The sequence below is a fragment of the Centroberyx gerrardi genome, chromosome 12 (assembly GCF_048128805.1).
Source record: "Centroberyx gerrardi isolate f3 chromosome 12, fCenGer3.hap1.cur.20231027, whole genome shotgun sequence".
Taxonomy (NCBI): domain Eukaryota; kingdom Metazoa; phylum Chordata; class Actinopteri; order Beryciformes; family Berycidae; genus Centroberyx; species Centroberyx gerrardi.
In genome coordinates this window covers 22,012,925-22,037,708 of record NC_136008.1, presented here as the reverse complement: position 1 = coordinate 22,037,708, position 24,784 = coordinate 22,012,925, and the positions used below count along the sequence as shown (strand labels likewise).

Sequence of the window (24,784 nt, the reverse complement as noted above, 5' to 3'; positions counted from 1 at the left end):
CCACTACCAAGCAAGAATCCGAAAACAGCATTATGTCTAGATTATTTTTTGCAAGGAGTGAGATTGGAAATAACCTAATATCTATGTGCTGTAGCAGTAAATAATGAATTCTACACAGCAGAAAGTTAAAGGGACCGGGTCAGGGATAGAGGTTGAAATGACATGGGTAAAATGAGGCAGTTGGCCTTTACCAATAGCCTAACCTAGGAAACAAAAGCTCTCATTTCAAAGGTTGTGGGTTTTGAAGCCATCGGTTTTCTTGCCAAAAACATAAAAACAGCCTATGCTTGCACCACACTGGCAATGCTAGAATTTGAAGATGACGGTTGGATATTTTTATACCACTCTCCAATGCCAGATGACTAGGTTTGGTTTGGCAGAGCTGGTAGAGTGGGCAGTTCACTGTCTGGCAGAAGAGAATGTAAAGTGAATAGGAAAACCAACCCAATGAATAATTTGCACTCCACTGTTAGAGATTTCCTCTGGCCAACGGACTGTTTGGGTTGTTTATCTTTCTCCATAACAGGGGCCGATTGTGGAGCGCTTCACCACTGGTGGCTGGGATGCTCTCATGTTACAGTCCTCATTGAATTAGGGCCTACCTGCATTGTCCTCAGAAAACTATCATTCACCCTGTCAATGGAGTCTTACTTCCTCTCACCCACACACCCTCTCTTCATCCTTCAATCCTCTGTCTCTGGCCATCTCATGCTCACGCTCCATCTACGACCCATTTGAGCACAACTTATTTTTGAAAGTCAAGACATGAAAGGATTAGCCCAATTCCCCCTGAAAAACAGGATTTTATAGAAACACCTGTTTCTGCAAGAGCATTAATAAACCTTGACTCCATTTGTCTGTAGCCAGAATGAATGGCCATGCCTAGCTAGTAACCAGACTGCTCCAGTGGGTCGAAGCACTTAACACGTCATGACAGGGGTTCTAAGAAACACAGCCTGACAAATACAGATAAGGCTGCTGTCACGTGAAAACCTCATCACTCCAAAAACTCAACTTTTCTGTAATGAACTGATAAAAAGCGCATGCAGGCATTTAGCCTATAAGGAGTTTTGAATAGGTGTCATGGGACCTGCAGTCATGAAACCTACTCAACCCATAAAAGGACCATGCCAACTTCATTAAGTAACAAGAAAATCTAGTTTTAAGGTTTTTACGCAACAGCATTATCTGCTGAAGCCTACAGTATGGAGCCTAAGGGAGACCATGTTGTTGTTGGAGGCAGCAGGGCTGGGCAGAGCAGAGAGAGGGGCCAAACAGGGCTGGTCAGGGCACCTGGAGTCGTTTGCAGAGCGAGCGGAGATCTTCACTGTTTAGTGCATCGATCCGACGGTGGTACTCAGTCAGAGACACTACCTGGTAGTACAAAGACAGGAACAGGAGGAACATAAAACTCTGCCAATTCTGTTGCTGGCCAGGGGGGAAAAGGATGGGTGAGCAGCAGAATGACGGAAGGCAATACCATGTGCATTCAGCAGTGCACTTGAAATAGGAGCAAAGTGATATCAACTTGACACTTTAGAGTGCCTAAAAAACAGGGTAAAGCCCAGGCATTGCGAAAAGGCTAGTCCAAGGATGGAGACTAGACCTATGCCATCTTTTAAACTGCTAACAAAGGAATTGGCTTGAGGCCAATATTTGAACAAGAAATGACTTTGGTCAAAAGAGACAGAGAGGGGGCATTTGAGAGCGCCTAAGCCTTTTGCATGTTTGTGTAATATGTTTAACACTGCCACTACTGGATGTTGTGCTTATACTGCAACGGTTCAGCACACCATTTCTTCTCTCTAAGAAATGAGTTTTGATTCAAGGCCTATTTTCTGAGAATCTAACTTACGGTGACACCAAGGAAAAACATTCATTGTAGTTGAAGAACAAATCTCAACCATTAACCCACCTTGCAATCAGCCAACAACAAAGACAAAAATATTCTAAAAGTGGAAGGGCTGTTCATTAACACTCACAACATTTTGGCACTACACCAGATTATAAAAAACAGCCATACCTTGCCCAAGTCTGTCTGATGCAACAGTACTTGCCTTGCCAAATCCAATGACTTTAAACCACTCCCTGCATGCCAGGAGCAATACTCCACAATACTACAACCTACACAACCAACGTATGACCTAGTAAGCATGACCATATTCCAACAAAGGTGCGCACCACGTTACATACTCCTCCAAGAGAGCTGCTGTTTCTGTCCTGCTACTAAACATGGGCATATAATAATCCACAAAGTGTCTCTGAAGAGCTTCTCTCCGGAGCACACGTGTTTAAAGCACCATACACAAGGTAAACACGCAAACATACAAAAGTACACACATACACACACAGACACAATCACAAAAGCTGTTTAAGCCTACCTTCCAATAAGCCTTAGGCCTTCCAACAGGAAATATTACATTCTCAAGGCACAGATGTAGTAATCTGCGGTAATCTTGTAATAGCTCCACACAAACAGCTGAATAAATGTTTTCTCACCTTGTTGGTATTGGTGTAACTAACTTTTTTAGAAACAAGCTGCCTCTTTACAGCTCTCAATAATGCAGCTGAAAGGGTAAACTACAGTCCTCATAAAAAATGCATCTGTGCCTCACTTCACCTCCATCTGAAGGCACTTTAGTACATTTGTCCCCTGCAAACGCTAGCCTCGTGTTAGCTTTCCATCCTAGGATGAGTTACAAAAGGAGGCTTTTCAACATGAATCAAATGCTTTTTATCTGGGGAGATCAATGTCATGAAAAAGGTCATTATTTGGCTGGCAACAGAACCTGATCAGTAAGCTAAATTCCATGTCATACACTACAGATGGCTAGTAAACAGTAATTTAACAAGGTATGCAAGCAACATGATACCCTGTAACTCAAATGAATTATGAAAATGTCAGGTACTGTTATGCACAAAAGCACTAATTATGTATCTAGCAACTGCCTCCAAGCTCTTAAAACTTTCTAAACAGCCTATGAATCCACAGTCATCCTGATGCATGATGTGGGAAGGCTGACAACAGATGCAAGCCGTCTCCCATGCCAAATATGTGACAAACACTGGCCACTTTGTTCCAGCATCAGCCACCAAACTAGACCGGACCGGCTAAAGGGCTAGCAGGCTAGTTAGCTTGCGAGCTAGCTAGCTTAGCTCGCTAACAACAACAACAGTTATGAACACACACAACGTTGGAGATGGATAAGTAGCCACCACATACGTAGGTATACTTAGGGGTCAGCTGTTTCTCTTGCTCCTTCACCCTCCTAGAAAACATGTCTTGCTTTCTGGGCGAGGTTAAAGCTGGAAAGTCACACTACACATCCTTGAAGTAATCCCAGTGCAGCCCCGAGACAAGTGGAGTTGGTATCTAGCTGGGCTGCCCGCTTGACTAAAATAGGGAGAAAAAAAAATCAGCGGGGTCTCCTCTCGGCATGATTTGTGTGACATCGCCAAAACCCAATGACAACACGGGACAGGAGGGAAGTCGGCTGCCCATTGGCTGGAAAACAATCATCCCGTTCCATAACCGGAGGGATTTAAAGATACAGTAACACTCTTTCCACGCGGTGCATTTCGATATGTTCACTGTACAGTGGCCACTTCATTTGACAGGCAGTATAACAGTGTGACAAAGCTTGGAAAAAATAATTGCTTGATGGTCTACTTGTTTGAGAAAATACTTTTACCGCCATAAACTCTGCTATGAACTTCCCAAAAAACAATGCTCTATTAAAAGACAAACCAACCAACAAACAAACAAACATCTATTTTGTTAAATTTCCAGATAAAGCTCCTCACTATTACACTGCAAAACATCCAAGTGTTGTTTAAAATTCATGTTTGGTCAAAGGGTTAAAGCAAAGCAGCAGGTTACTATTTACTTATTCAAATGTAATGGATCATGTAGCCTCCGCTGGACCTCAAGTCCCAGGGCAAACAAATCAGTCCACTTTGTTTCCTACATCATTCATTTACATTAAAATTTAAATTCAGGCCACTGCTTGCATCGTATCAATTTCTTCATACAACGAATCCATTTCATTCAGCCCTCCACCGGCTAGTAAACAAACTCATTTGACAACATCCCATCCACCCTGAGCATGGTGCATTACCCTGCACTTGCACGACTGCATATTTAGCTGCACAATCCCTGTCTATTCTTCACAGGCTTATTCCCATATTCTATAAAGTTACCATGTAGCCACTTTGAGAAGCTACTTTGACTGATGGGAGAGCGGACAGATTGTGCCCACATTAGTGCCATAGAAATACCAGCCTAGGTTTTGGGGAATTCACAGTAAACAAACCAGTTTTGTTAATGAGTGTTTTTCATTCTGTCCACATGTTGAGCAACTCATAACTGTGCTTTTAGCCTGGTTAGCCATCCAGCAAAATAGTTTGCCAATGGCTTGACCAAGAACAATGATACTCACACAACAGCATGTGATGACACTACAATACACTGACTGAGAAGAGGAAACAAATTACACAAACATGCAAAACACTTTGGTTGGAACTTGAGTGAGGATAGCGCATTTCCAAGCAAAGGAAATAGTCACACAAATTACACAATAATTGTGGCACGAAATTCACACAAAATTTGACCGTAAAGTCAAGAAATGCAATGATACATGAAAGTGAAATAAACAAAAGTAGAATACAAAAACTGAAGCTTGCCAAATACAACTACAAAATTCTGATGGAATAAAAAAAAAAATCTGCAGTTTCACTATGCATACAGTCATTATGAAAGCAAATCAAGTGACAATAATCAGTGGACAAGTAAATAATTTAACACTACACATTAATACATCAGAAAAAAACAAAACATAAGATTGTAGTTTCACAGGTATGGATTACTCCAGAGTCCAGAGCTAAACTTAATCCATGTCTGTGAAGCCGGCTCAAGACAACACAAGTGCACTTAAAGCGAGGAGGGGGAGCAGTTTTAGCCGAGTAGACCTTACCTCCCAGTCCTTGACGTTGATGTCAGTGATGGGCTCATCCTCGGCCGTTTCCGACTCCTCGTTCTTCTTGACAACCATAAAGCCGGGCTCTCGTCCCATCCCCCTCACCCCCTCACCGTACATGTCCGGGCTCCACTGGATGAAGAACACATACAGGTGGTCCGATCTGGGGGGAGAGATGGAGGGAAAACTACGAATGAAGAAGTGTCATCCCAAAACACTACATATAGATATCAAAAATAAAAAAAGTCATCACCTCAAGTCCATCATTCAAGTCTATATATAGAAGACAGCACCAAGGACTTCGGAAGTTACCTGCTCAACAGTACCATAATTTTTTGTAATCATATTTTGTAAGACAAGCTAACACTTTGTTTTAAAGAGTGGATATCTCATATGATCATAATGTATACTGTTAATGTTGTACAGAGTCAATTTCGAGAGTAGTCAAGTTTCAAAAGTATAGTTAGTGGTAACACTGATGAGACATTTGTGTGCGTTTTTTGCTCCAGTAGTTCTCCGTCATTGTGATTATGCCCCGCCCCCTCCCTTCCCTGCTGACCACCCATGTAGCAAAATATAACCTTTTCATGTTATTTATGTAAAGGGCTTATGACATATGATAAGACAGTATGGCATATGATATGGTAATCGTATGATAATGCTAACTTAAGTAGGACCAGATGCTACGCACTTTAGTTGTTGGAGGTGTATAGAACCAATAAAGTCATAAAAGTTAGAAGCAAATAACGACCAAAGTTTGTATAAAACAGACACAATTCTAACTGCTATCACTGTTAGACACAGAGGCAGAGTCAGTCTGTTGAGCCTGATTCAGTATCATGGTTATATATGATCCATTCAAAGCCCTTCCTGCTTTCCCACACTATTGTCAGGACTCTGTACACACATCATGCGGGTCGCCTCCCATCTAGGTCAAGCCACAGAGAGTCTAGCAGTGTCTGAAGACAAGGAGTAGGACGGCACTGGGCTGTAAGCCTGAGCAGCTTATGATCAGTTCTCCCACACACTTTTGTCTGCTTCAGGTGCTGAGAAAGAGAAGTTAAAAATAATGAGTAGTAACATGCATGATTCCTCTCTCTTTCAGCGGGCGATGAAATTTGCCATGCCCCCGGGCTATTATCCCCAAGAGTGGTGCGTATACACTGCAAACCTCCTCTCCAGGTGGAAGGAGCTGTAGCTAAGCAACATGTGGATGAAAACAACAATGCTGTAACAAGGACGATGTCTTTTGCAAGACTTCTGCAGATTATATTGAGTACTGAAGTGTGTGTATTTTTGTACCATCATTACACTCACTGCAGTGAACTCATTGTATAAACAATGCAAGAAGCATTGGTGGTACCATGACTAGCAAAAAGGACATGCTATTTGTCTGAGAGAGCTCCATGTGTGTTGCTGTTGTGTGCCTGAAGCTAGAGATATTGAACATACAAAGTAAAGCCACAAGCAACATGCAGTGCAAATAGAAGAGGCAGCTCATGGCTGCTCAAACAACTGATCAGATTCACTTCTCAGATTATCCCTATTTTTCTTCTTTTCTGTCCCTTTCTCTTCCTGTCTCTGAAAAGAGAGAGAGACAGAAACACCACTGTGTTTGTGAAACTGATGACTCGACCATGTCAAATCAATTCCCCTTCTGCGTCAAACTAAATGGTTTTCTCAGAAAAGTGGCTTATCAAATTAAGATATTGGTGCAATTGGGATTAATTCACTACATAAACAAATTACACAGCAGTACATATTTTCCTTCTAATGTGCCTCGTACCAATGTGAAGAGTGATAACCTAATTATGAATACTGCTGACTTGGCAACTTTGCATCTACACCAAGTTGAAATCCAACTGGGAAAAACCCATAAACCAGCCAAGTCTATTTACGGATTTCATTCTGATTAAAAACACATTTTGAATTTCCGTACGAGCCAGGAAAAGTTCAAGCACTTGTCAGTGGGTAAATCCCTTTCAGAGCATACAACATTTGGCAAAACATTGGCTCTGAGAAGACGACTTGCATTGGCAGACCCTTATTGTAGCATGGGCTCCGTGTGCCCCAGCACAGGAATAAAGTGTGTGTCTGTTTCCCTGCAGAGGGAATGAATAATAAATCATATTGCTGTCTGGCAGAGGCAGCACAGGGAGATGGGCAGAAGCCGCAGTGGGAGTCAGACCTAACAAAGACTGCATATTTGATTGGTTTCAAATATTAAAACGACTGGAGGTGAGGTGCCTCAGTAACTCGACTATGTCGACTATTGTGGTGTGTTAGGAATATCATATATTACGGCTGCATGGTATCAAATCCCTGCATGCTTTGCTTGTCACTGCTTTCCTGCATTGTTCTACATTGTATGCTGTTGCAAAGACAAACAGTACTTAGGTGGACTAATTGCCCACATTGACAAAGGCTGCAAAAAGGCTTGAGGTGTGCTTCATATACTTTGCTTTCCATTTCTTTTTTGTTTTCATTTTAGAAGTGTTCCACAGGGACATTTTAAAACATATTATTTAGGTTTTCAAAAACAAATTTGCAGATATTCAAATGCAGTTTTGCCCAGGTCTAGTGAGAGACTTAGGGTAATGCTGACCTCTCCTGCGGCACAGCGAACCAGTACTCGTGCTTCTTGCCCCGCTGGGCGTACTGCTGCATGGAGGCGCTGGCGTTGGAAACAAATGTCTTCTTCATGGGCTTCCCCACCCGCAGACACAGGAACTTGTGAGACCGGTGCTTCCGCCTCTCCACAGACCTTGTACCTGGAAAAGGAAACCATCACATGGTCACAGAAGCATAAAGCTAGCTGCAGTATAAATAATAGTTATATCCAGGACAAACAGTAGATTTGCTGTGAAACTAGTTTAAACACACTGTCTGAAATGTTTCTCTCATCTGAGAAATGAAAACAAAATACATCTTCTTGATAAACTGTACTTGTGTATTCTCATCTTAATGCTTGCTTTTATTTATGTGACCTAGTTTTCTTCCCTCTGCTTACTGGCTACTTCAGATGGCATTAGTCATTTTGGGCCAGAAACACAGCAGATGACAGAAATAAATGGAGTAGCACACCATAATTGATAGTGGCACTGAGTCGTCTGCCCACGGTACATTATCAATGGCCTATTAAAAGGTCATTGCCACTGGAAGCTGAAAGAGATCTCTGTGCCAGTGCCATACAGTAACACCGGGGCATATTGTGAGCCCCTGGTTGGGCAACACCGCATAACTGGCAATGATGACAGGCAAAAAAACATTAATCTACTTAGACAACACAGCTCAGTGGGACAAATTCAATTTTCAAAATGCATTAATTTGGTATTAATGTAGCTTGTTTTTGAAGTTGCTGCTGTTGCTTGTGTGGGCCGTGCTAATATGCAGAGAATAAAGGGCAGCCCTGCTGAGAAACCCGTGAATAAGAACTGCTATTCCAGCCCAGCTCTCTGCAGGACAATAATTGCCAGAGAGAAAATGACAAATCTCTCTCCCACTGTCTTGGTCTCTCTCTCTCTCGTCTTGGGGGAGAAATATCTTTTTGGATACACAACTATGTGCGCAACTAGAGTGTGTTATGTGGAGGCAAGTGTAAGAGTGTGACACACTGACTCCACTATCAAATAACAAGACAATGATCGTGCCAACCAGACAGCGATTGAGTTTAAATGCAGCAGGGGACACAAAATAATTGGACTTTATTTGAAGGTTTATGGAATTCAGTATTTCTCTAAAAGCACATAAAACCAAAAACAGAAAAGGATGTAAAATATAAATAGTAAAAAGAGCTCTCTGAATGCTTTCTCTGAAGGGCTTTTGATGTTAGCTTTAATCGTCACTGTGTTTCCCCTTTGGGCACTAGGTGTGTTTGTGGCATTGTGGTGTTTGATAGGCTTTAGCTTATCACCCAGAGGAGAGCGTGTGGCCCAGACCACCAGAGCTGGAGATCAAACAGTTGTATAAAGCCCCATAAAGCCCGGCTCGCTCCGCCAAGGTGATAACAACAGTGAGGCTGCGATTTCCCTTCCTCTTTTTATTCCAATTACTAGCACCAAGGCAGAGTGGCAACGTAAAGGTTATCAGTAACTAACATGAGAGAACGGATTCTGCAGCAGCAGAGTCTTCAGAAGAATATGGATGTATGTGATAGAGTTGCAGAGTTAGAAGACCACATGGGGACAAATTCATCCCCTTAAAGGTCCCTCAATTCTCAAGGTCTCTAGCCCTGTCGTTTTGAAAGAAACAACATCTCTGCCTGAGTATAAAAATGCAAAATGTAACTACGTAAATAACTGTCTTGCTGCATGTACTTGATTGCTCCTCTGGGTGGATAAAGATTAACTGAGTGAGAGAGTGTTTACCTTCTGCAGAGTTCTGCGTGCCGTCCTTTTGCATCTGCTCTACATTCTCCTTTTCTTCCTTGGCTTGTTGCATAGTGTCCATTTTGGAGTCCTCTGTCCCCTGGTTGGCGTCCCCCTGTGGGCTGGCTGAGACGGAGGCGGGGTCTGTGGCACCGGGGGTGGCTGAGCTTTGGGACCCCGGGCGAGAGGTGCTGCTGCTGGGACCCTGGGCCTGGCTAGTGGTGCTGCTGGTGGTAGTGGGTGTGCTTGGTGGCCTCTCTACACTGTGCTGCTTAGATCCCATGGGGGACTGGCTCTCGTTTTCTGTGGCAGTATTTGGTGGATTGTCCTCTGCTGTGGCCGAGGCCTTCGCCGCGCCGGGCTCCTCCGGCTGGCTGACTGACCCCCGGGCGCTGCCTGAGGCCTGGGGGCCGGCGCCGGCGGCCTCCACCTGGGTAATGGTTTGCACAGACTCCGTGGAGGCGCCGGAGGACTTGTCCAGGCGGAGATCCTCATTAGATGCCTGCTCCTCCTCCCGGATGGGGGAGAGCTCCGACTCGGTGAAGACGTCCTCAGAGATGGAGCCCTCGGTGCTGCGAGGGGCCGTGCTGCCGCTGTCGTTGGCCCCCGGGTCCCTCAGGCGCTGCTCTGCGTCCTTCTGCTGGGAGGGGTGTCTCTCTGCTGGCAGAGGCTCCAGGTCACTGGAAACATGTGAGCAGAGGAGGGACAGAAGAAACAAGAAGCAACTCTATCAATAATTGGATTCAAAAAGGAATATTTGTACTACCTTCAGTGGGTTTCATACTAGATGATTTGGCATATAATTTCCCTTCTTACTCTATACCTGTGTACCATCTGTGTATACCATATGTTTATGTCATGTTATGTACAGCAACAAATCCAAATGCTTAATGAACAAGTGGACAGGTTAGGGTTGCGTACTAAAACAAGACTGGGATTTGGTCGTCTTCCTATTTCTTGAGCTTGAAAGACTCAAATGAGGTTGTGTGCAAACAGACAAAACACTTGTATGTAAGCAGCCCACTCCACAGGTTCAAATCCTGCAGGCACTTGTTGCTCAGCTGTGTGTTCAGAGATAGAGCGAGAGGTCAAAAGAGACAGAGAGAGAGAGAGAGAGAGAGAGAGAGAGAGAGAGAGAGAGAGAGAGAGAGAGAGAGAGAGAGAGAGAGAGAGAGAGAGAGAGAGAGAGAGAGAGAGAGAGAGAGAGAGAGAGAGGGCATGCGAGAGAGAGAGAGAATGGACCACAGCTGAGAAAACAGCTGGGCTCGGCACAGACAATAATCATTTGCCATCACAATAACTGCTCCATGGGCAACACTCAGCCAGCTAAATACAGCACTGCCCAGACCCCCCGCCCCTCCCCCCCGGGGTGGAGACAGGAAAATAAGACTCCACAGGGTGCAATAATGCTCCACCACATTCGATCCAAGGATAAATTTAGCATGATAAACTTGACACTAAAACAATGAAAGTATGGCAAATAAAAAAACACTCAGATCTGTGGGAGGCGGCATCGCTGATTCCTCTAAAGTGGCTGCTTCCCAATGCACAAAGGGGTGAGCAATCAGGACGTAGGAGGGTGAAGGCATACTTCATTAACCCTGGTGTAATTGCCATTTCCTTTTTATTTTGGCATGAGGGGGGAAAAGAATTAAACTGTCGGTTGGCTGCTGATGCAATCTGACCATGGATGCGAGAGAGAATGGCGATGATTACAGTTATGCTGGTGCATTTCTGCGAGGGTGTGTGGTGTATGTTGGTGAGAGAGAGAGACAGTGAGCGAGACAGTGGGTGAAAAACTGAATTAAAATGAGAGGAAAAGTAAAGGGTAACTGTATGAATAAGACTGTGTATGTGGTAGTAAATCTGTGGTTGTGAGAGTCAGAGGTCTTGTGTTTGCAAATTAGAAATTGTGTAAATTGTAAACTGTAACAAGTCTCTTTCTCTACATACTTGCTGCACTGTTGCTCCACCTCCAAGAGGAGCTGTTTTTTTTTCTGAGAATAGATTCGGGCTTCGCCTAAGGCTACCGCTGAGCTTATACACGCGCGGCTACACTCTCTCTTACTCGGGCACGGTCTCTCTGATCTTGGGGTCGGTGATCTCCTTGTAGATGGCGGCGGACTGGACCTCCTCCAGAGGGCACATGATGCCGTACTCCTCACAGCCGTGGGCCTGAACCAGGGGGTCCATCCGGTGAGGGTCGAACATGATGTTGTTGGGCGTCACCAGCAGCACACCGCTCACCGCACCCTGAAAGGAGGTGGGGAGGGAAAAGAGAGGGATGGGTGAGAAACTGGTCAAAATTACTGATGTTACAGTAGGTACTTTTAAATAAAGGGACAAGAGGTTAGCATGTTACCAAGGTTAGCACGAAAGATAATCAAAAGCACCTCTATCATATAAACAAGTGGAGGCCAAATCCAACATCCATTTGAGACCACAAATGTCCTAAATCAAGTAGAAGTTATTGACTAGCAGCACTGACCACTCCAGGCTTTCATTTGGTACCTGGGAGTGAATCAGCAGTGGCTCAATACCATGGATCTGTGTGTCTGAGAGCAGGACAGCTGCCTGGATGTGGGCAGTGTGTCGGTGCAAAGGCATGCACGCACTAACACACACACACACACACACACACACACGGTGCAGTTGTTTAAGGGCTCCCCGTCAGGCAGTGCCATACCAGCTAGGTGGAGTTTGTGTGCATTTTAATAAAGACCCTCCTGGCAGCAGGCTGCCATCCTGCCCACTCAATCAATGGTGAAAACTGACCAACAACAACGGACGCCCACAGTCTGAGCAGCAAGCACTCCGCAATGTATCAAAGGAAACATTCAAAGTCCATGTACATTTCTTATCTCAAAATACGCTGTTTTTACAAAGAGCTCATAAGAAAGCTATGTAGATATTCACTACTGATGCTGTTTTAATGCGGTGCACAATATGTAAATTCATCATGACTTCTTAGAATGGTAAAGTTATACCAGGTGACTATAGGTTTCTGCAAGATAAATTTAAGGCTTTTTTTGCAAATAAAATCTAAGAACAATTTCACCCCAAAATAAGGCTGAAGAATAAAATGTTTCATTAGAAAAGTAATGCGCCGAGAAAAAGCCACATTTTTAAGACCTCTGAAACCTTACAGACTTAAACGCAACATTTAACAGTATTGAAGACCTTGAATTGGATAATTCAATTTACAACATTTTAAGGCATTTTGGACCTGAAGACACCCTGGTTTTAGGCTATCTAAACTAGATTAACTATGATACGCTAAATTAAACTACTAATTACACTAAACTAATTCACATCTGCCCACAAACTTGTGCCTACAGTGTTTACTGAAGGTATTCTATGCTCGCTGAGTTGGTTTATTAAATGATTAAAAGAAAACTTCACCCTCAAACAATCTTACACTGTTAGATATCATCAATTTGTAATGTTCAATGCATTCCAGGAGTTATTTTGTGATGAAGTGTTGTAGTTCACGTTTTTTGGTGTACCAACTTTCCCTCAACCTGCCTTGTGTACTTGATTTCCTATGTTTCCCAGAATGCCAGAGAAGGGGGTTCTGCTCTATACCTATAGATACGTATAGATCAGAGTGACACATGGGTATTTTGATAATATGTCACAATGCCGCCTCTACTTAGGGGATAGAAAGTGGAAGACTTTATTGGTGTCAATGTATTTTTACATGTTTTTGTCAGAGGAGTTTGATCAGTATTTGTTCAATAAATTAAGTAAATTAGGAAGGACATGTCTTTAGATTATTATGTGACCCTGCCTGATCTTGAGCATTCGCCATATATGGAAAAATTAAGGTCAATTGGTCAGCCTTCATGCCCCTCAGTCTCCCTCCCTCAAAGTGGGTCGATGACCCAACTCAATGGCCAGACATTATACAGTATATCCTGACATATACTACATATACCTACTTGATAGAATCACCAGGTTAGTAAAAGTAAATGCTTCATTATTTTGGTTTTGATGGCAGTCCTGTTTACCTATGCTGCCAACTTGAATGAGTGACTCCACTGTCCAAGCAGCCACCCACTCAGTAGCTAGATGGCAAGCTAGCAGCAAACTGCTAACGTTTCCGAGAACCGGAGATCAGATTTTTACACTTGTTGGAGGTGCAATCCACAACACAGCAACTTTTCGGCATGTTTTTCAATCTGTTTAAACAATGTGGTACAATCTCAAAGCTCACTAACTCACATACGGACAATACTCTTCAATATGAACGATCATCTTCTTTCCCCCAAAAAGGGCGTGGCCCTGGCCACCAGAAAATGGTGCCAGTTTGGTCTATAGGTAGCCTGTGGCTGCACTACATTCTGGTCTATTGAAACTACTGTCAGTGGAGAAATTGGTATCTCTTCCTCTTCTACGATGCATTTCTCTCTGTGTGATTGTTGAACGTCTGTGCAGAATGGTGTCAAGAAAGAAGCCCTTGTTCTTTACTGTTTACCATTGATGTTTTAGATAGTTGAAAATGTTTCTGCTGGGTCCAGCTACCCAGATGGACCCAGAAAATCAACCTATTTCACCAATAGCCGTTTATTAACACTGTTTAAGCGTTTTCCTTTAAGTGTGTTTTAATATGTCTTACAATTCCTTATTACCAAACCATCCTTTTGAAGTACCAAGATGGCTGTCGACGACCTGCTGGCAGCTCTGCTGTATGTTAACATATTATCTTTGATTATTATACTGATGCGACTGCTTCTCTTCTCGCTCCATCTGTCATGTTTAAGGGCGCGTTTGTTTTGCTGCCGGCAAGTTATGCTCTCGATTACAGCAGTACACTCTGTCCTTGCCGGTGTCCGTCTGTCGCGTGACCGGGAGGGTACGGGATGCCCTTAAACGAGTGCACCCACACACACACATACACAAACGGACACACACACACGCATATGCACAACCAGAAATGCACCCACACACATACACGCGAATGGGTGTGTGTTTACGGCTCACCTTGCCGTCGGTGATGTACTTGCAGTTGATCTTGAGGAACTTCTCTGTGAGAGCCTCTTCCTCCTCGGAGGTGGACGACACCACTCTGGACTGGCGCAGGGCCGAGAACACTGGGGGGTGAACGCCTTCTGGTCTGGGAGGGCCATCTGAGTCCTGTAGGGTTGGGTAGGGAGGTGGCATTGGTGTAATTGGAGGGAAGGGAGGGAATAAAGAACTTTTATTTGTGTACTATCACATTACTTGATGATATGCCTGTTCTAGAGTTTGGTTTGGGTCGTCCTTTGCCACCATTGGCAAGATAAGGGAGGAGGAAATAGAGGATAAATCAATGTTTACAGTTGGGACTTGAAAAAACTGTGTCAAACTGTATCAACATTTATGTTTTCACTTCAAATGCTAATGTTCTACTTTAGCCTGGTGCTGACAGACAGAAATCAGTGCCAAGTAGTGTTTAACAAAACAGACAAAACAGTAAGTGATGGTGAAAAGGCAAAGCTTGGTTCGCTTGGTAAAACATGCTGTAACTAATTTATGTCTCCCTTTGTCAAACTAATGCGTGTGAGTCTCTAAGTATATTGTCTATATATATACAGCACAAATATTTTCTGCACAGTGGGACAATCAGGCTAAAAGAAACCCAATGCCGAGCCTAAATGAATGCATCTCCTTTGTCTGAGATTCGCAGTGGTAATTGGGCGAAAAATATTCATATGAGATTGAAGCATTAATTATTGCGCTCTTTCACAACTTGATGCCTGGTTAGCGTTATTTAAATGGAGACCGACATGCCCTTGAACAACCTCTTACACAAACCATTATTCCTCATGCATCACACACTTCAGCAGAGGCTGTGTGTGTATGAGTCTGTGCGAGCGCGTATGGGTGTACACTTGACGTATATGGAGTGATAGCTAATTTGAAGGGTACTGTAATGTAAACTGAGCTCATCCACTGGGACAAACCAGCGGAAAATAAGACTAAGCTGTCAGAAATGCATGCGGTTGCGTATATGTATGTGTATTCTGTTTTCCTTCCTGATTATATTGAGCATGTAAAGCCACAAAAACAAATGGCTTCTTTGATAAAGATAAATCTATAACTGCATTAAAAACAAGCAGGGATTTTAAACAATGTTTTAATAAACCACCTTACAGATATTAGATAGAATCATGGTAGAAAATACAAAACAAAACAAAAAAACGATTACCTTTTCCATATCATTACACTCGTTCATCTACACTCTGCCACAGATAGTGTTGCACAGCCGAGCAGGAATTTAAATCATGTCTCAACTATGTTGTTGCCTTTGTATGTTGACACATACAGTATAAAGCCATTATGTTACTGCTTCTTCATCTACGTCATTGTAAGTCTGCAAGCTGCCACAGATGGTGTGTCTGCTGGGCTGTAAACACGAGGCGTGGTGGGCTGGGAGCTTCTACCAGTGGCCTGTTGCCATGCAATGTCTGAGCATTGGGGAGTGACTGACTGACTGCATGTAAGTCTGTCTGAATAACTGTCCATAGGGACGACTGTCTGACTGAAACACTTTCTGTAGGATGGGTTGTCTATGGAACTGACTGGCTGAAGGGCTGACTGACTGTCTGCCTGTCTGACAGAACAACTTTCTGCAGGATGGACCGTCTGTGAAACTGACTGACTGACAGCAACGTCCAGCTGAAGGAGACAAAGAGGTGAGGAAAAGGAGAAACGGGGATGAGAAAAGACAAAAAAGGGAGCAGAAACCGCGGCGGCAGAAGGAAATAGAAAAGACAGAGAAGAATTCAGGAAGAAGTGGAGAGCTAGAGAAAGAGAAATACATAGACAGGCAGATAAAGAGAGCTAAAGGCAATTGAGAGAGAGAGAGAGAGAGAGGAGGGAAGACAAAGGACAAAAGAGAAATGAGGACAGAGAGAAGAGAGGGAGAGAGAGCAGAGTGCGTGGGAGTATCAGCGAGGGAGGTTTCAACCAGGCGTCAAGAGCCGGTGGAGAAGCAGTGAAGAGCTACAGCGGAGCCAGAGCCCATAACAACTGTCTGCCGGCCTCCCGACACTCGCCCCCACACCTCCCTGTCTCCGTCTCCCAGCGTAGTCGACAAACAGCCTGCAGCTACTGACCCACACCGACACAACCAGCCCAGACACTGGCAGCTAGGGAGGCTGAGGGGGCCGGGCAATCTGTTATAGCCAAAACAAGCCTCTCCGACAAGGAGAGGAGAACGGGAGCCTAAAAATGTTAAAATGTAGCTAGGGAAGAGAGGGACCCAAGCTGGAAAGTAGAGTAGGCCTCTGCTTTGAACGGACCCCTGAAACGCAAGAAGAGCAAAACCCTGAATCTTAAAGAGTAGTTTGGCTCTACTGTACATGGATTAGAGATCTGAGGAGCAGCTGTTGTGGATGAGGTTTGTGTGTGGAAATGTGTCTGCTTTTAACCAGTGGCAACTTCAGTGCTATTGTAGCAAAAGCCGGTCTCCACCATCCACTTCAGCTGAACAGACTTCACCTACACAACCGTACTTAATCTCTCACTTCCCCTGTGCTGCTCAGCCACTTCCAAATGATTCAATCAAGCAGTCCTTTCTGCTGCAGAGCTACAAGGTTACAGGGATGTAGAGGAGTATTCTCCGTCACCCGAAAAATACTCTTCTGCCTTTTAACTTTGAAAGGATAAGTTCGGCAATTTTGGACCTATATGTAATTTGTCTCTTACATACCTGTAGTACTTGGACCCGCAGAGAATATTGGCTCCCGAGTCAGCTGTCGGTAGAAACAGTGAGAACCGGTGCCTCTTGCTGCTTACAATGAGTCCAAATGGGGTACTATGGGGAACTATTTTCCTGGTGGCGTGATCTAGTTTAGTCTAGACAGTTAGGTCAGATTGTAAACAATTGCACATGGAGCCAGGTAGAGTTTGGTAGAAGACTATACACGGAGTGGAAATGGTGCGGTGCTGCTTTCCAGGCTGTGGATATAAATACGTTGGTTAGTCGCCATATTGTTTTCACAGACTGGCTTTTTCAGAGATATTTTTACAAACCCCACTTGGACTGATTGTTAGCAGCAAGAGGCAACGGAGCTCGCTGTTTCAACCAACAGCTGACTCTGGAGTCAGTACTGGCTGCAGGCCCATGTACTACAGGTATGTAAGAGACAAACTATATATAGGTCCAAAATATGGTTGGAAGCCAACATAATTGTAACACAAGAGCAAGCATTATGTCATGCAGTGTTCCTCGTGTTAAAGGTAAAATAGCAAGAAGCTAATTTTTCTATACTGGGATCTCCTTATGGAACAACCTGCCCCTGCATATTAAACAAAGCCATACAAAGGCAATTTTAAAACAAAAGTTAAGGCAGCTTTGTGGGGAGTGTTGATGGGTCACTTTTAAGGGAGGGAGTTTGAACCATGGGCGAGGGGTTGCAAGGGGGACTAGTAGGTTTATCATGTAATTTTGTTTGTTTCCATCGAATTGTTTGTTTCCATGTATTGTGTTTGTTTGTTTCCATCGAGGACCACTTTGGAAATAAGTGTTTTTAGTAATGCTTTTAAGTGCTATCCTCTGGGATTTTGTGTCATGATACTCCTTTGAGTTGTTGTGCTTTTAAATTCCTAAAAAAAAAAAAAAAAAAAAAATTTGCAGAACTTATCCTTTAAGCAGCACATAGCTGAGAACATGACACACACACACACGCACATGCTGGACACATGCACAGCACACACCTGGGCTGAAATAAGCAGCTGGGTGTCAAAGCATGTCCTCCCTCACACATGCATAATAAACACCCTCTCATCTTCCCTGTCATCAAACCTGGCACATCTGAGAAAGGGGTGTTATGTGGTGGTAACAAAATAACACCCATCACACGTCCCACGCTGGCCTCACTACCTACACCGTCCACATGAGAAAGAGCATGAGCAGCCATTTGGCAGAGCACTGCTGTCTATCAGCTCAGAGCTACTGTTTATAAGGCAACACAAGACGATAGGCAATAATTTTCCTCTGGTATTTTGACAAAGTGCTGACTTGAACACAACAACACCATACTGTAGCAATGTGATTGGTACATTAGGTTATAGGGAGGAATGATAACTGGCTGAAGTCACAGAGAGCAAACAGAGAAAAATTCTTCAGTTCCACCCCTGGGTTTAATGTATACTCAATGACAATTTCCACAAATCGATTTTTCTTTCTTTCGTTTGACTCTATAGGGCATACATGACATGCATGCATACAGTGGATGGATAGCCTTGGATCCCACATGCCTTACAAATCAACTCAGTTTGAAGCTATGGAAGCTGGCACCCTCACCACCCCACAGCCCCTGCAGATAATTCAGTGAATATTGCATCTCCCCAGGCTGCTGCTTTCTTTGCGCTAGTAAAATCCTTTAATATATGACGAGTGTTTGTACTGCACCAGCCTCCGAGGCATCCAATATTTTCTTAGGTGGTGCTGGAATGTGGTATGGGATGATACTAAACTCAGCTCTCCTGTCCTTATATTTGGCCCCATATTAACCTTCAACGTGATATGCAGACTTTTAATTTCCACACAAGAAATGCTGAAGGCTTTAGAATTACAGTGCTTAAACCACATGAGTTAGGTTTCGATATTTGGGTTCACCAAATAGAGGGCCAACCTTGAAATTCATTCTGTTCTGGAAAGTTAAACTAAAGAGAAGAACAAGAGCAAAGCATTAATAACCATTTGCAGAACAATCCTGGAATGAAGACAAGCAGACTTGACCTGAAGTGTCCTCACTTCAGGTCAAGTCTGCTTGTCTTCACGTCATCAGTGTCCTGAAATGACCAGATTTCAGACCTTGGAAACAGGATGTTCAGCGTGTGACATCAAAGGGAGAGAAAGAGCACAGTGCAGCCTAGTGGACCTGCTGCAGCACTGAAATCCAAAGATTAAAGAGCTGCTGTACTGGCCTCGGACTGTGGGTGATGATGGTGGATACCAGAGTAGCCACTGTGGGGTAAGAGGAGGGGGGAGGGAGGGAGGGAGGGAGGGAGGGGAGGAGAAAGGAGAAAAAGGAAGGTAGAGTATTGAAATGGAGATAAGGGGAGAGGAGAGCCAAAGTAAGAAAAGGAGAAGAGAGGTGCTGGGCAAAGTAAGGTTTGGCGTCGCCACCGGGAGCTTATCTCTGAAGGTTTTGGGAGGCGCAGGGAGGGGGGCGTTACAGCAAGCCACTGTAGAGGGAGACCGTGAGAAGGGCTGTGACTGACAGTGGGGACAGGGGTTGGGGGCGACAGTATCGGCTACAGTAGATGACAATTGCTCTGGGGCTACAGAAATCAATATTTTCTAAGACGCTCACCTATATTTCTCTCTCCACCCGCAGTCAAAGCTAAGACGTGAAGCAAATGTAGAACGAGGCCCTGCTGTCGCTGTATAGAATATGGTTTCTGTCCAGGCCATACTGAGGCAGTAAAGGGGAGAGGGCAATACATCAGGGAGGTGAAATGTCAACTGAAGACATACTGTAGTAGTCGACAAACAGCAGAAAGATAGGATCCATAATACATTTCCTTTACAAATCAGCTCAAAATCCTTTTAACTGGATTGTATAGTATTTGCATTTCCCTCTAGATAGTAATAAAGATTTCAGAGAGGGAATGTAGAGGTGCCACCCGGCTTTGACCTTGACAGTGACAGAGTGTGCAATCAGAAATCAATCCACAGCTCCACCTTGTGGGCATGGGCGCGTTCTGCAGGAGGCATCAGACCATCGTTGGTATTCATCAAGTGTCTGAAGCCAGACGTACTGTTTTGTCTTTCATATCGCAATAAGGAAACGGTCAAGACTAGAGGATCTAATCTGCAACCCAATAACCAGGCCGACTCTGTGATGAGCCACTATATTAAACCGTCCGTGCTCAAAAGCTTAGGGGTTTACATTTAATCTCAAAAAGACTCTCGAAAGACAGAGTTTATCATCCAAAAATAACCGCAATCTTCTCACCGAAACCCTGGGCAGGGAAATGCAGCGGCATGATGCGGGTGCTGGAATACATTTTAGGAGGTGAAACCCATTCAGCGATGTGAGCTCATCACAAATGTACCTATGTGGCACCAGATATACAGGTAATCTAAACTGGTCCTACTTCCTCCAACACTAATTTTAGATCACGCCCCAGCGGAAGGAAGGGAGGAGGGAGAGAGGGAGGGAAGGATGGAGAGGGGAAGGAAGGAGGTGTTGCTGCCAAAAGAGGAAGAGACAGAGAAGGTCACAGTAGTGGGCAGAGGGAGCTTGGCTGTGCCACAGTCAGTGTGCGCGTGTGTGTGTGTGTGTGCGTGTGTGTGTCAGAGTACGAGCATAGGGAGGGTCTGGACAGGACAAAGAGGACATGTCTACCCACACAGATGACCAGGGAGCAAGTATGCCAGCAAGCCGGTAGCTGCCAAATAATCTAACGACAGCAAGACCGCCAGCCAGAAAGTCAGCCAGCTACCCATACACACACACACTCTCACACGTGCACACACACACACACACGCACACACACAGCCAGCCATGCCTGCAAGATGTGTTATTTTTCGCTGCCAATACCAGCAGGCCAGCAGGCAGACCATGAGCATGAAGACACTTCAGAGCTGCCTTATCTGGCCTTCAGATTGAAACAGTCGAGAGAGAAAAAAAACACAGCTTGATGGTGTGTAGATGCAGCTTAAGAACTTTTGTATCGTACACACTGAACTGTGAGCAACGTTGTAAATCAACAGCGTGTAAAAGCAAAATAATGGATCCATGTTTCACAGTAGATGCTCTATAGACTTTTTTCTGACACACCAGTGAATAGCCACAGAGAATATATGGCATTTATTCTTTGACACTGATGTGCCGTTCTGTTTCTGCAGTGAAAAACCTCTAATGTGTAATGGCCTTGATTACTTTTCAGGCTATTTGAACTTGTAATAGGCTATTTAAACATCTGCCGCAGGATTTGACTCTTTCTCTATACAAAGCTAAAAGAGAAACATCTGAAAGCAGTTTCTCTTCAGGGCACTCATCTCCATTAGGCTTATACCAGCTATTGGCTGGTTGCATTGCTATTACTACAGACCTCCCAGAACCATTTATTCCGATAATATCCTCACTGAGACGTGAGCGCCCAGCACCAAAATAGGCTTGTAATTAAAAGATGCCAAAGATTCGGGGAAAAAAAGAAGCCGAGTGGGTTATTAAGGTCCTTCCTGTGGTTTAAAATCAAACGGCACCTGGATGCCGCTTGCTTCTTGAACACCCTCCCCAATCACAGACAGGCACACACACACACTGAGAGAGAGAGAGAGGGGGAGAGAGAGAGAGAGAGAGAGAGAGAGAGAGAGAGAGAGAGAGAGAGAGAGAGAGAGAGAGAGAGAGAGAGAGAGAGAGAGAGAGAGAGAGAGACTGGCACACAGGAGTATGCAAGCAGGCACTGACAAACATCACAGACAAACAAACATAGAAAGTCACACACACACACACACACACAGACGCACAAACAGAGTTGACACATTGGGTGAGGTAATCTTCCCTCCCCGTCTGCCTTCCAAGCACACTTCCTCTGCCTGGAATAATTGCTGCCTGGCTGCTTGTCTGGGAGAGCAAGCTCCTCCGTTCATTAGTTGCTCTAAATATCAGACACGGCATCACTTTTAAAGGCTTAATTTCTCTGCAGTCACAGCCCCTCTCTCTGATCCTCCTCCGTCGAGAGCCACAGAATATGCTCCTGTTCTCGCAGGCATGACCTAAATAGATAAGTAGTAAATGAACGGGGCCTTTCTCTTGGCAACCGTGGAGAAATTAACGGACAGAGATGAGAGCAGGAGAAGAAGGGTGGGGGGTATAAACTCGCTACTTTGGCACCGCAAGTGGAGCAGCAGCGACAGTGATGGCTCCGGCGACAGCGGCACCCATTTTCTTACAACGTGACAAAACAAGACATCCGTTGCCATGGAGACCGGTGAGGAAAGGGGTTTGGGAGGGGGGCAAACAGTCATATTTCTTAAGGGACCACGGGGCTTCCTGCGGTGCTTAATGATTGGCTCATTCAGATGCTGCAGACGGAGTACCTGAGGGAGGCGGCTCATGCTGCTGGTCTGAGAGCTGCTGTCAGAGGGGAGGAGAGACACACTGGACCAAACAACAGACCTCCACCTCTACTGTATCTCTCATCCTCCAAGAGTGAAGCTGTCAGGGACAAGTTGAATATACTCGTCCATGAAATGGCAGCCATCATGGTGCCCCTTTATACCTGGCGTTAAAAGAAAAATCCACCCTCTGATACTTTTACACTGTAGTGTATCATCAATCTGTGATGCTCAATGCATTCCAGGAGTTGAGTGGAATGGACGTGTTGCATTCAGCTGTGAGTTACATGTGTAGGTGGAGAGAGCGATAGTGACAGCTGATCAAGAGGTTTTCCAGTCGAGAGTCAAGCCCCTCACTCAAAACTCAACATATATTGTGGCTGCATTGCATTCTGGTCTATTGAGACTGCTGTCAGTGGAGAAATTGGTGCCTCTTCCTCTCGTACGATGGATTTCTCCCTGTATGATTGTTGAACGTCGGTGCAAAATAGTGAGTCTAGAAAGAAGCCTTCACTCTCTGATTCTGAGGGACTGACACCAAAAACCGAGCTTTTCTGTCGATGTTTTAGATAGTCAGCAAAAAGATTTCTGCTGTCAAACTTGGTTATCAATGGGAATAAAAAAACAATACACCAAACAACAAAATGGACCCCGAAATGCATGCTTTTTTAGCAGTGTTCAAGTGTTTCAGGGTGGATTTTTGCTTTAATATGTGTCCTGGATTATGGGGAACAAGTGACACCACAATATTACAAGAGGAAGTGAGGTGCAAGGCAATCTGCGTTTTGGGGAGGGAGAGAGACATCTGATTTCATTGTGTATGCTGGAGACGCATGTTACCATCAGGTGAGAATGTAATCCAGCTGAATCATGTCTAGACAGCCTGGATAAGAGACACCTGTGAACACTTGGTATAAAAGCCCTGAGTCTACAGTGCCTTCATACTGCAGGATTTTCCAAACCATTTTGGGGAATGAAGCAGCGCATCAGCAGTGCAGCAAATATGGTAAAAGCAGGACTTCTATGTGGATCATTACAGCGGACACTAAATTCAGACCACTGAGACACACCTTACCACAACCCTTCCTGTAATTCACATCCTCCTCTAAGAAACGCTGACCAAATAATACCACGATCGGCCAGAATAGAGCCCAGGAGTGCAGATAAAACTCTATTAGGCTTCTGAATTTACTGTAAATGCCGGTGGTTTTTCAAGCAACTTAGCTGTTGTCTAGTTTTGCAAGATTTGTGAGCATTTTTCACTACACGTCATTTATTAAACACCAGTAATGCTCTTCTAACACTGGCATGGAGCCATCTCCCCTGTTTCTGTTAGCCTTAAAACTATAAGCAATGTTAAAGCGTCTTCATTGGCGGCATTCTTACATGAACTTACCACAGTTTTGAAATAATCGCGAGAGCATGGATGGTTTAATAGACTGGATGAAGGAACAATTTCATAATCTGACAAGAAGTGCCCTCCATTATACAACAGTGAACAATATATGAGACAGCCATCAATGTGGAGCGACACATACTGTATGTCCTCATACATTATGGCCTATACGTGCCTGTCCTTGGAAAATATTAGGCACTTCTTATTGTCTGAACTATCCTTGGAAAATATTGGACCATTCTTCTTGTCTTTCCTGTCCTTGACACCATGCCACATCAGTCTGGATGTTTGCCTTTAAAGTGATGATGAACAAGGCTTTAAAATGTGACAACAGTGGGTGAAGCCTAAGTCAGTATGTTTGTGTGTGTGTGTGTGTGTGTGTGTGAGTGAGTGAGTGAGTGAGTGACAGTTTGTGATAGTGAAAGAGAGGTACAGAGACTTTGTACTGTATATGTGTAAGTTTGTGTGTGTGTATATGTGTGTATGTGATACTGTGTATGGCAATTAGATGTATATATATATATATATATATATACAGTCCTTGGTCTTTGCCGGTTGTCAAACTGTCCCTGCTGGCCACCGTACATCTGTCACGTCTGACCATCAAGCAAAACAATGGCTCTGTATGCCTGCGCCTTATCCAAACGCGTTATTCTAAATCTTTATCATTACTAGTTACTAAAGTAGGCTAGTTGAGAGAGATATCCTCATGTGTCTCTCTGTTTATGACGGGCGTTGCCTCTCCCGAACAAAGAAATGTAGGCGGAATCGCCAAAACCGCGCGAAGTATCTTTTTACACTGCAAACCCCGCCTTGGACTTCGGAAAAACTATAAAACTGAGTTCTTTGTCACCTTGCGCGCTTCATGCCCCGAGCTTCATGCCGGAGGCCATGATGCCGTCACCATCTCAAAGACCGACAAGTCTTAACGCGAGCGTGGATTCAGATCTCGCCGCCTGTAACTACTCTTTGTCACTAATGT

The 24,784-nt window shown here is 44.3% G+C and overlaps 1 protein-coding gene across 4 annotated transcripts in view; it reads right to left on the bottom strand.

Moving 5' to 3' along the window:
- The window catches only part of oxr1a (oxidation resistance 1a), a 59,813-nt gene that overhangs the window by 5,761 nt on the left and 29,268 nt on the right, over nucleotides 1-24,784 (bottom strand). For 2 of the 4 annotated variants that reach the window (XM_071902411.2, XM_071902413.2), the window contains 6 exons: nucleotides 14,327-14,479; nucleotides 11,412-11,596; nucleotides 9,344-10,023; nucleotides 7,582-7,747; nucleotides 4,974-5,139; nucleotides 1,294-1,374 (listed from right to left, as the gene is read on the bottom strand). In XM_071902411.2, coding sequence (XP_071758512.2) covers nucleotides 1,294-1,374; nucleotides 4,974-5,139; nucleotides 7,582-7,747; nucleotides 9,344-10,023; nucleotides 11,412-11,596; nucleotides 14,327-14,479 — 1,431 coding nt within the window. Of the gene's footprint in view, nucleotides 1-1,293; nucleotides 1,375-3,223; nucleotides 3,382-4,973; nucleotides 5,140-7,581; nucleotides 7,748-9,343; nucleotides 10,024-11,411; nucleotides 11,597-14,326; nucleotides 14,480-24,784 lie in introns of those variants that run through there. The other 2 variants (XM_071902412.2, XM_078287108.1) reach the window with 2 other exon arrangements.